Source organism: Cervus elaphus, chromosome 26, assembly GCF_910594005.1.
Source record: "Cervus elaphus chromosome 26, mCerEla1.1, whole genome shotgun sequence".
Taxonomy (NCBI): domain Eukaryota; kingdom Metazoa; phylum Chordata; class Mammalia; order Artiodactyla; family Cervidae; genus Cervus; species Cervus elaphus.
Genome location: NC_057840.1, coordinates 28,520,000 through 28,532,027, shown reverse-complemented (window position 1 = coordinate 28,532,027; position 12,028 = coordinate 28,520,000). Strand labels below are relative to the sequence as shown.

The following is a 12,028-nucleotide window of genomic DNA, read 5'->3' as shown; positions in this document are numbered from 1 at the left end:
CAAGAAAAGTGTGAGATAATAAACTTAAACTAATTGCAGATAATTTCTACAAGTTGAGAAAAAACTTGAAAATATTGAACTTTTTAATGATAAAACCCTGTTTCTTTTTGGTGGACTAAAATGAGAAGAGTACAAAGTACTTTTTAGATGAATTTTCTGGAAGACAAAAATGGCTTAGAAGCAATACAGTTGGAGAAACTGTATTCATTATGTCAAGAATACTTAGGAATTTTGTCCTTCTCCCTGAATATATTAATATCTGCTTTACAAAAATATCACCTATATTACCTATTGCCTAATATAATGAATTACAAATATCAGTCTTATTTTTAAACTAATTTTTTCAAATATTAAATATATATTCTTTATATCCATATAAACATATAAATTCCTTCCTATAATAGGTTTGAAATCCGGTTTTTAAAGTTACGTGGGAAAAGCCTCTTAAGTTATTAACACAATTTTATTGTCTTGGTATCATAAAGGAGAATTAAAATCAACTTACTTGATGTAATAGGGCACTTTATTATGTGAAATGGATCTTTGCCACGGCAGCTGGACTGAAGCTGGAGAAACAAACCGAGGTTATTGGAAACACTTCTAACTCTTATGTCTTACGCCTTAATGCAAAACAACTGAACATGTTTATAGCAAATTCAATGAGAACTGCTGGATTCCTATAATTATGAAATATGCTAGGCCAAACAAAGAGTGGCTTTAGAGATTCATTTAAAGCTTGGAAATATGAAACAGTACAGTCTCAATTTCTAATGCCAACTCTAATCGAACCTGTTGATATAAATATTTTTAAAAATCACATTTTATTGTTTCTAACAATCAACATTTAAAACTTATTAGAAAATACATACGCTGTATAAATTTTGATTAAGCTTAAACCAAAGTTAATTTTACCTAGGCAAAATCTAGGTATAATCTACAATCTAGGTATACCAAGATTGTAAATAGATTTCTTAAGATTGAATTTTCCAGGTCACTAATAATACTCTTCACTTTGCTTCATAGGCACAGAATAACTAGTACAAATGTCATTTAAACAAAGTCAATTATATGGATTTTAAAAGAGGAAAATTAAACATAGCCCAAAGGTTTTAAAGAACTAAGGCAATTATCTAGATAGAATAATTCTGAATACTTATTTTCATCTGAAATGCACAGGAAATACAGTTCTCTACTTTTATACACTATGATTGAGATTTTATGTTTTGTTTTACTGAGGTACAAATTTTTTACAATTCCATTTACTATTTACAAAAATTTTATTCTACATTAAACTAATTATTTTAAGACTTATTTAAGTAGAATTGTACCTATGCATCTAGAACCTTTAAGGAATTTTGGTACATAAACTAAAAAACAAGCAAATCCATCTAAAGTGTTGCAAATATCACTAGATTCTCATATAACCAGTTGTCGCTAATGTGTTTTTTTTTTTTTCTCCTGAATAGGGTGTCATAATCCTACTTACTAATATTTAGCCTTTTAAACTTTGCAAAGCATTTTCAATATGTCTGTTAACAAGGAAGCCAACAATGAGGAACTAAATATTAGACGTGAAATAACTCGCCCCAAAATAAATGGCTGAATCCAAACATGATTTCAGGATTTCGGACCACCAGTCAGCAATATTTCTATTCGACAACCCTTCCTCTCTTTCTAAAGTGTGAGCATTTCCTTCTTGAACTATGTCCATGAAAGACTAAAAGGAGGATGACAATGTGGAACTAGGTATATTAAATTTCTCATTAGAGCCAACCTCTTTTCAGCACTGGCACCAAGCTAATAGGTCAGTCTTTATTTTGTGCCTAACTAAACAGGCTCCTTTCATAACCATGGCTAAAGTTCAAGAAATTTAATAAAGCCAAAGATTTCAAGCAGCAGTGGATAACAATTACTAAATTTATTAATTGGGATTTTTTTTTGTACAATTCTCCATTCATTTTAATGATTGTTTTGATTTGAATAACTTTGACCTCCTGGACTGTCCATGCCAGGCAATGAAGGGCAATGTGCTGGAGTTTCACAATTTTTACAATGTTTCACTTGCTAAAGAGCACGAGCTTGATTTTTATTATGAAAGAATGGTTACTAGGTGAAAGTGTTCAGTTTCGTCAATACTAATAAATACATACACTGTAGAACTATACAGTCTCAAAGATTTGTTAAATTTCTCTTTACTTTGGTCTCAGCATATAGCTCTATGTTCCATAAAATTAAGTGCAAGCAATCTGGGGTAATTCATAGCTAATGAATAATGAAGCAAACCTATTTACTCATGAACATGGAGAGCATCCAAACTTTGGAAATGCACTATGGCATCCAGGTAGACAGCATATTCCAGGAAGGACTCAACATTTCAAAGATAAGCTACCTAAGAGCTCAGGTGTGTGAAACAGATATGGGAGTGATGGGGTGAGAGGGACCAGGGAGAGACAGGGAGAGATGAAACAGAGACACAGACACACACTCAGGAGAGCTGGCTTCAGCACTAGAGCCGCGTAGGATAGAAGGATCAGGAACGACTGATTAGGATTCTTGAAATTGTGAGAGTAAGAAAAGCCTGACCTTGAATTGAGGCAAAGCAAATTATCAAGCATGGCAAATATTAAAAGAAAACATAAATGCAATAAATTTAGTTGGAAGACACGATATTATTTCAGTTTTCTCTATGACTGTAGATACACAGGTACCATAATTGGAAAAATTAGCTTCACATTAAGTTTCAACCTTCACTTATTAAATTAAACTAAGTGTTTGCTTACACATGTTTTCCAGAGACAAGGAAAGGAAAGGAGTAACATTTAGAGAAAACCCTGGTGCCAAGAACTGTGCTAGGTGTTTTGTGTAACTTGGTATGTTTTCTTATTTAAATCTCAAGGCAATCAGAGAAAATAAGTATTATTTTAGTAACTTTAAGATAAAAAAATGAACCTTCAGGACTTCACAGTCCTGGTAAAAGGGAAAATTAATATTTTAATCTCAATCTGGGTGACTCTGAATCTTATATTCTTTAATTTCCTTAGCAGTGAGTGATAAAGAGCTCAAATTACTTATTAAAGATCTCATGAACAGTCAGTTCATAAGATGAAAAACTTCAGTTGAAGACTATTGCATAAAACTCTACATATGTGCTTTGGCTAAATCTGCAATATTTAATTAGAAGAAAAGCTAAGTATGATTGCAGTGAGCCTAATAGACCAGAATCTTCTCAAAGATTTATGGGGAATTTTTTTTTTTTTTTTGCTTTTTAAGTCTCCAGGTGCATTGAAAATAAACATGCATTTTTTAAGTAGGAAAATTAATTTAAAATTTTTAAATATAAAAATGATTTCTTTACTGTGAAAAAGTTCAAAATCTTTGCATATGGCATAGCAATAGGATACTATATTAGTTATTACAACAGATGGTTCAGTGAAAAACTCTAGCTAAAGATGAATTAATTTTTGCTTCACTTCAAAGACTTACCATGACCAGATGATGGAAATAGTAACCAATAAGCACTGGGTATTGATTGGTCACTGATGTTGAGATCTTCTTTATTTATATTCATCTAATAAAGCACACATAGTTATAGCAAAGGATATAGTTCCTTGAGTGAAAGTGAAATAATATGCTGATTCATTCAATTAATGAATTAACTGGAAATCAGCTTATTGGTACTTACTAGAGAGAAAATGCTGAGAGGATGGTCCAAAATCTCTATGGGCTTCCTGAAGCTGTTTAAGGCGATCATCTACAGAAACCTGCATATATACATACAAGAAATAATTTGATTTCAGAACAATGACCTTAATAATAACCTTGATTTAAGTACTATAACAAATGGTACTATAACCCAAGATATGATTACTGGTACAGACTCTTCTAAATTTGGAATCAAAGTATGGATATGAAAATAGACTCCTGACATCAAGTAACAGTAAATAGTGCCAGGTACTCTTCTAAGTACTTTATGTGAATTCTTTTAATTCTCACAAAACTCACACTGAATAAGTATTACTCCTTATAATCATTGTTTTACAGATAAAGATATGGAGACCTAAAGATGTGTTCAAGGAGATAAAGTTATTAGTATGTGGCAATGTTAGTATTCACACTCAATCCATCTGATGTCAGAATCTATGTCTTGACATTATTCAACACTTTAGTCAAAAGCAGTAACACTCTAAAGCATCTAAAGTAAAGATGCGGCCATGGGGTCAGTGGCTACTCATCTCTCTTTTGTAAAGAAGGTGGTAAAAGGGCTGTAAAAAGAAGTTTAAAATATTCCAAGGGAAAAAAATAGATGATAATGATGATAAGACATATGACAGATATAGAGGGAGAGTGAAAGGACATATAAATATGGAAAGACTTATATTCCTCCAAGTTCATGTTTATCATCTTGACTTGGGAGTATTCAAGTAGACACCAGGTGAATAATACACTCTATATATCTGTTTACACACAGTCTTAGCTCTCTACATTTTGAAAATGCGGATTTGGTACCCTGAGAAATTAACTGCAAATCATTAACAATGGCACACAGCCTCCTGACATTTCCATTTCCTTTTCCTGGTCTTTGTCTAGTAGTGCTAGTCAGGTGTTTCACTTAGATTGCCAATCTTATTTTCAGCTGCCTTTAAATGGAACGTGTGTCTCTGGCTCACTGGATACCTCCATTTTTTTCCTGGTTAGCTATCAAAATTACATTAGCAGGTACTTGGTTTGTTGTGACCAAAAGCATTCAAATGCCACACATTTACGTTCCGGAGAACACAAGGTGCTATTCTTGAAATTTAACACCACGCTCGGCCAGCATAAATCGATCTCCTCATATTTCATCAGCAGCTAACAGCTGAGCAGCCCACTCCAGTATTCTGCCTAGAGAATACTGTGGACAGAGGAGCCTGGTGGGCTGCTGTCCACGGGGTCACACAGAGTCAGACACGACCGAAGCAACTTAGCATTCATGCATGCATTGGAGAAGGAAATGGCAACCCGCTCCAGTATTATTGCCTGGAGAATCCCAGGGATGGAAGGGCCTGATGGGCTGCTGTCCTGTGGGGTTGTACAGAGTCGGACACGACTGAAGTGACTTAGCAGCAGCAGCAACATCTGAGCTATAGTGGTTACCAAGCTCAGAGATCAGGATGAAAGAATAACTTTTTCATGCATAACGTTTTCCTTGACTTCTAATCTTTGCAGATGGTAACAAAAGAAGCAGAGTGACAAGGGAATCAAGATGGACACAGCAATACCAGTATGAAGATAACGAATTGGAGAAATGAAGCAGAATCAAAGGAAATAGAGTAAAGGTCAAATGCTTCTCTGTCTTACTCAGTAGAAAAGCATGTATGAGTTTAACAGATCCTGCTTTACTCATCCCAGATTAATATTCTTTTCAAAGACAGAAAAGACTTTAATACTATATACTCATTTATAACCTCTTCCATCTCATGAAGAAAATATAAACCACTAGGTGTTTCAACAGCTGAATTAATTCAGGACCTATCATGGGGCTTTCCTGGTGGCCCAGACGATAAAGAATCTGCCTGCAATGCAGGAGACTCGGGTTCAATCCCTGGGTCGGGAAGATTCCCTGGAGAAGGGAATGGCTACCCACTCCAGTATTCTTGCCTGGAGAATTCCATGGACAGAGGAGCCTGGTGGATTACAGTCCATGAGGTCACAAAGAGACGGACATGACTGAGCAACTAAAAACACTTCACGGGCCACAGGACTTATTCAGGACCTACCATGCTATAAAATATTATACCTCTAAAATAAAATGGTTTTATGTGCTACCTCAAAATTGCATATTTATCTTGTCAAATATCACTTCAATTTAGATCCAAAACATATAAAGAGACTAGTAAGCATTATTTTTTTTCAATCTTCCACTTAAACTGGGGCTTCCCTGGTGGCTCAGAGGGTAAAGCATCTGCCTGCAATGCGGGAGACCTGGGTTTGATCCCTGGGTTGGGAAGATCCCCTGGAGAAGGGAATGGCAACCCACTCCAGTACTCTTGCCTGGACCTACAGTCCTTGAGGTCCCAAAGAGTCAGACCTGACTGAGCGACTTCACTTTCACTTTTCACTTAAACTATCCTGCTCCTTTTCAGAGGAAAAAATTACTATTATGACTCCTAGAAACTAGATACTCAATGTGTCTACAAAGACTGAGCCAAAAATTACTGACTGGAACATGTAGTGACTTACAGATACTTAGTAACACTCAACAATATTCTTCCTGGTTTGACTCTTTTAAAACTGAAATGCTCAACTACATTAAAACAACTACATTAGAGCAACTAAGATCTAAGAGCTAAAGGTAAATACCATTATACTAAAGTCTGCTAGCTGCAAAAAATGAGCAAGATACATGAAAAGCAAGCAACGGAAAAAGGATGGAGACTTTCTTAACTTTTCAAAAGAAAAAAAAAAAAACACGATTCAAGTAAGAAAAATGACTCCTTTATGAGCCATCATGGAAAGAATGTTTCTGTGACCTACCATAGGTTTCAATTACTGTGATTTATTTGACCTTTTGCAATTTTCTACAAAAATCCTATGAAGAGAATGCTATAAAATTACATTAAAATCTATATTCAAAAGTAAATGAGGCCTTTGGTTTCAAGGTACAGAAAGACAAATAACTAATGTCATCATATGCTAGAAATCCATTATTAAATACAACCCATAAAGACAGAGAAAAGGATGGTGAGTGGAGGAACAGTGAGGTAGGGCTTAAAGACCAAGGTGTAAGCCTGCATTACGAAGAGGAATCGGCTGACACCTGCAAAAGTTTCCATCGCATATTAAGGTCATCGAGCTGGCGAGACATCTTTAGAGACGGGTGTAAGTCAAGAGGAGACAGTTGACTGGATAAATCATTCATTGTTTTAACCTTTAAGTTGATTGGTGCAATTTCTTCTCTAAATGCCTAGGAGAAAAGATAAGAATAATGTCATCAGAAAAGAGTAACACAAAAGCTAGTATTCCGTATTTTCTAAATAAGTAAATAAATAAAACACCAAGATCAGCCGAGAAGTCATCTATGACACCTGCTCACTCAACAACTGACTTGACTGAGGTCTTGAGCAACCAGGACCACAGCCAGAGCCCCCCTTTATAAGCCAGAGAATATAAACAGACGCATGAAGAGAAAACTTGTTACACAAACTCATTTAAATGATTATGTACTTCCTTCAAATTTTTCATTTATACTATTTAGTCTGGAAAACATTATTATCCATTTTACTAATTTCTAGGCTGGATTTTATCTTTAACTTTCTTTCATGTTTTCCATTTTTTCATATGGATACTTTAATATTTTTTCTCTTGATGCAACAGCTTGATTTGAAATGTCTCTATTTAAAATTAAGTTAGAAAGTGGCCAGTACAAAAAGCTTTCCTAACCATAAAATCCATGCCTATTATATACTCAAGAGGTAAGTGTTCTCTCTTTCAAAGTCATTTCTGACCTTTCTTTGTGGTTAGAGGTAGGGAAGGAAGAGCAGGGTCTATCAGAAAAGAGGCAAATGAAGCTTAGAACTGACAAATGACAGTTTTGGGCAGAGTAAGAGGCCTCGTACAGGTGGAGGTTGAAGGGATATATGTCAAGAGGGAAAAATAAAACAAACAAAAAATATTTGGGTTCAGTGACTGTGATATGTCCTGTAAGAACGAACAACAAAACAATGAAAAACCAAGTTTTTCCCTTCTCTCCACATAATTTCAACCCCCTCTATGTTTATGTATCTTTTTTCCCATAAGGTTTTGCTTAGATTCCATCCATCCCTTGAAAGACTCACTGGAGTGCCCCACCTGTTGAGAAGACTTCCCAGACGCCTTTCCTATTCCAGTCCTGAAGGCCCTGCCCCTGTGTTCACCAGCTTTCTAGCCCTCATCTCTAACTCAGCCAGGGTTTCCAAGCTGCACATCTCTGGACACACAAATCAGATTTTACAGTGGAGGCATTTTTTATTGTTTTATGCCATTTGAACCACTGATTATAGATTTTACATACTATTTCTTATCAGAGCTCTTAGGTTCCTGGTCATGTAAGCATTCATATTTTAATATCTCCCTCCATATAATGGAAGCTTCTTGAGAACAGACACTCTCCAGTACTCAGCACAAAGTTAGTAATCAAAGAGGGGCAGGGTTCATTTCTAATGATGAAGGTTCAAAAATGGTATCTGAGGCAAGATTAAGTCAGTAGAGAATCTGCCTGCAATGTGGAAGACCGGGGTACAGTCCCTGCGTTAGAAAGATCCCCTGGTGAAGGGAATGGCTACCCACTCCAGTACTCTTGCCTGGAGAATCCCATGGACAGAGGAGTCTAGTGGGCTACACTCCACGGGGTCACAAAGAGTCAGACACAACTGAGCAACCAACACACAAGCCAATATAGCACCAGGAACAGAAGTGGGATATTAAAAGACAACTGAATATTTTTAATTCTTTGTTATGCTAAATATTAACTGTGTACCAAGCATACAGGTATTAAGTGTTGTGAACATGCTATTAGAATAAGCTCTCAAGTGTCATCGTTTCTGCAGTCTCCACCCCTTAAGAGAGTAGGCATACGTCTCTCAGTCCCATTTCTTCTGCTCTTTCATCACCCCAAGTTTAGCTAATGAATAATAGATGTCCAAGTGCTTTTGAATGCTATAAAGTTTTATTAAAACACTACAATATTAATTTGACTTCGTCCTCAAGCTTATAAAAAGGAAACCTTTAGCTGCTTCCCAGTTCCTCTTTTTATAACATGAAAAGGCTGAAAATAATCATTATGGTTGGTAAACATCAAAATAACATTACTAATATAATTTTGTTTTTAAAAAGAATCAGAGAATACATTTTAATATTTCAAAATTCTTGAACATGTCCAAAAGCCACATGAAGAAGTACAAGCTGGAGAGTCAGAAGAACAGATCTGGAGCCCAGACAGGATGAAAGATATAGACCTTGGAGGCAACTGTGTAAATGACACCTGATACAGTGAGCACAGAAGTCAACATACAGAAGGAAATATCACCAGAACCTTGAAGACACTAGCATTTCAAAGTCAGGCTTTGGGTGGACATTTGATTTCAGCTGTAAATAAATGATTGAAGTGGTGGGGTTAAATAAATTACTCTGTAATCAGGCATAAAGTAAAAAAGAAAAAAATCAAAATCAGAAGAACAGAAGTCCATGAAGATGTGAGAATTGCTGCTGCATGGAAGAATTCAGGTTGTGATAGTTTTTCTCCACGACTGCAGATGTTGATCATTCATGGGTTACAGAATGTATACAAATAAACAGATTCACAAATACAGGTCAATGACAAAAGAAGATGTATGATAACAGAGACATTATAGGTCTAAAGAATTCATATTTAATAAAGAAGCATGGAACATAGAAAGGGGTGGGAAAAGAGAATTTTTTAGTCTGGACTTTGAAAAGGCCCAAGTTCCCTCAGATTCAGTTAGAGAATAATTACAGAACTCAAATCTTTCAAGCTTTCTTCAGTGATGACCTTATATCACACACTAATAATCAGCTTTTAAAATCAATATCTTTGTATTTTGAAGGGCTTAAAGATGAACAATAAACTGCTAGAAAATATTTTCAGATTTATATAATTTTAAATAATAACCAGTTTTATTTCAAACGATGGTGAAAGTTCTTTAAAAATTATAACTTCAAGACAGATCTTTTTTGATCTTAGAGATGAGAAGAGTTTTATCCTTGCTACATAAAAATAATGCTTTTTTCTTGCAAGCCACAGGTAAAAACATTAAAAGCCCTTAGACAAATAATGCATTTCAGGCTTAATTTTGTTTTTGTGGTCCAGTATTTTATGGTAACAAGGAATCTTTCCATTAAGAAAGTTTATCTTTTGGGTTTTAAGAGCTCCAAACTAAGGGGCTTTCTGAAATAAAGCAAATTGTAAAATGGTTTCAGATCTGCTATGTGTTCTGATATAAAGAACCAATTTATCATGATTTGGCTGCATTTTCCCATGGGAGAATAAAATTCTATGTAGTTTTCTTTGGTATAAAAACAAAAACATCTGCGTGTGTTAAAGGTGCTGACCAGCAGCCTGTGGGCAGATGGGAAACTCAGCTCTTCTCCTGTCAGAGGTGTGTACTCCAACAGATAAGAGCGATTAAGTATAATTTAGGAACTTGAAATTATTCGATCACCCTAAAATATTTGTTTCCAGTTGCTTTGGTATATTTAATAATATTTAGCAATAATCAGAACTTATTTTCACCTGCCTATAACTTCAGGAGTATTCTTTGAGCACATATGAAACATGCCGAACTTTGAATATATTTATTTGGTTTAAAGAGACCTAGGTTTTATTTTCTTTTCTTCCTAGTAAGATGTTAAAATATTTTAATCCTTGGTCTTAAATATTAACTGTATTTTTCCTAGCTTTCCCACATAAGCAGAAATGTAAACAGAAGGATTTGGATGCAAAGATGGGTAATTTCTTCAGTCAAATGGGATTAACAAGGCCCAAATTTTTAGGCCAGATATAACTTCATTTTTCCCTCAACACTAATCATCCCATATTAAAAAAAAAACTGATGCTTTCAAATTCAAATAGGTAAATTCTTACTCAATCAAGAGGCAGTTTTGCAAACCAACAGAAAATAGTTTCTGTAATCTATTGGCTTAAAGATTTTTCAGTGTTTGAAAATCATCTTTTAAAACACAAGACGTGTGCACCTTCCAAAGAACTTATCCTATCCTAAAAAGTTGCATTTACAGTTTGCTATCTTAACTCAGATTTGTGGATACTACAGTTACATGAAGAACCTTACTTAATTCATAGGGTCACTGGAAACATGTATATTTACCATGAAAGATGGCAAGATGGCAGACCCCAATACTTTTCAATAATAAATAATTTGCTTAAAATATAATATGTAACCTTTAAAGATTCAAATTCAAATAGTTGATCAAAGTTGAGCTTAATGACAGTATTATCAATGAGGTCTCTACAATGAAAGAGAAGAGCAAGAAAGTAATCATGAAACCCTACCATTTACTAGCTGTGTGGGCATGAAGCAATATCTATAGTTTTATCATATGTAAAATAATAATACTTAGCTTGCTTGGTTGGTGTGGGAGTTAAAAAGGATACCAATGCAAACTGGCTAAAGAACAGCTCTTGGCACATACTAAGCATCAGTAAATGCTATTATTATTCCTATGTCTATACACACATATATATTTACTTATGCAATTTGCATGAGTAGGATTCAGTTTATTTCCTAGACCTTTCTTCTCTTTCTTCTCTTTCCTATTCAGCCACATGCAAAACAAAAAGGAAACTATTACCCAAAGTCTGTGCACAAAAGATGTATATCTTTTGCAATAAAAATCCCATTCACAATATGATATTTTCAGTCTGATTTTTCATCCATTTATTCTTTGTTTCATGACTACCTACTGTATAGTTTACTGCATGCTAAGCTGCTTTTGTGATGTCTCTTTGCGGCCCTATGGACTGTAGCCCTCCAGGCTCCTCTGTCCATTGGATTTTCCAGACAATAATACTGGAGTGGATTGCCATTTCCTCCTCCAGAGGATCTTCCCAACCCAGGGATCGAACCCTTGAGCCTCCCACATTGACAGGCAGTTTCTTTACCACTAGCATCATCTGGGAAACCCATATAGTTTACTATGCTATTATAAACCTCAATGGCTTCCCTGGTGGCTCAGATGTTAAAGAATCTGCCTGCAATGTAGAAGACCTGGGTTCAGTCCCTGGGTTGGGAAGACCGCCTGGAGAAGAGAATGGCAGCTCACTCCAGTATTTTTTCCTGGAGAATTTCATGGACAGAGGAGTCTGGTAGGCTACAGTCCATGCAGTCACAAAGAGTCAGACACGACTGAGAGACAAAGACTTTCACTTTTTCACAAATCCCAATACATTCTAAATCTGTTACTTGTGTCTTTTACTGCCTAAACTCCACTAATCTCTTTTCTGGATATGTTCTAGAATACAAGAGCCAAAGGGAAT

The 12,028-nt window shown here is 35.4% G+C and overlaps 1 protein-coding gene across 7 annotated transcripts in view; it reads right to left on the bottom strand.

The window, feature by feature from the left end:
• Positions 1–12,028, bottom strand: part of UTRN (utrophin) — a 540,243-nt gene that overhangs the window by 98,300 nt on the left and 429,915 nt on the right. For all 7 annotated transcript variants that reach the window (XM_043888655.1, XM_043888654.1, XM_043888656.1 and 4 more), the window contains 3 exons: positions 6,797–6,943; positions 3,683–3,761; positions 506–566 (listed from right to left, as the gene is read on the bottom strand). In XM_043888655.1, coding sequence (XP_043744590.1) covers positions 506–566; positions 3,683–3,761; positions 6,797–6,943 — 287 coding nt within the window. The remainder of the gene's footprint in view (positions 1–505; positions 567–3,682; positions 3,762–6,796; positions 6,944–12,028) is intronic.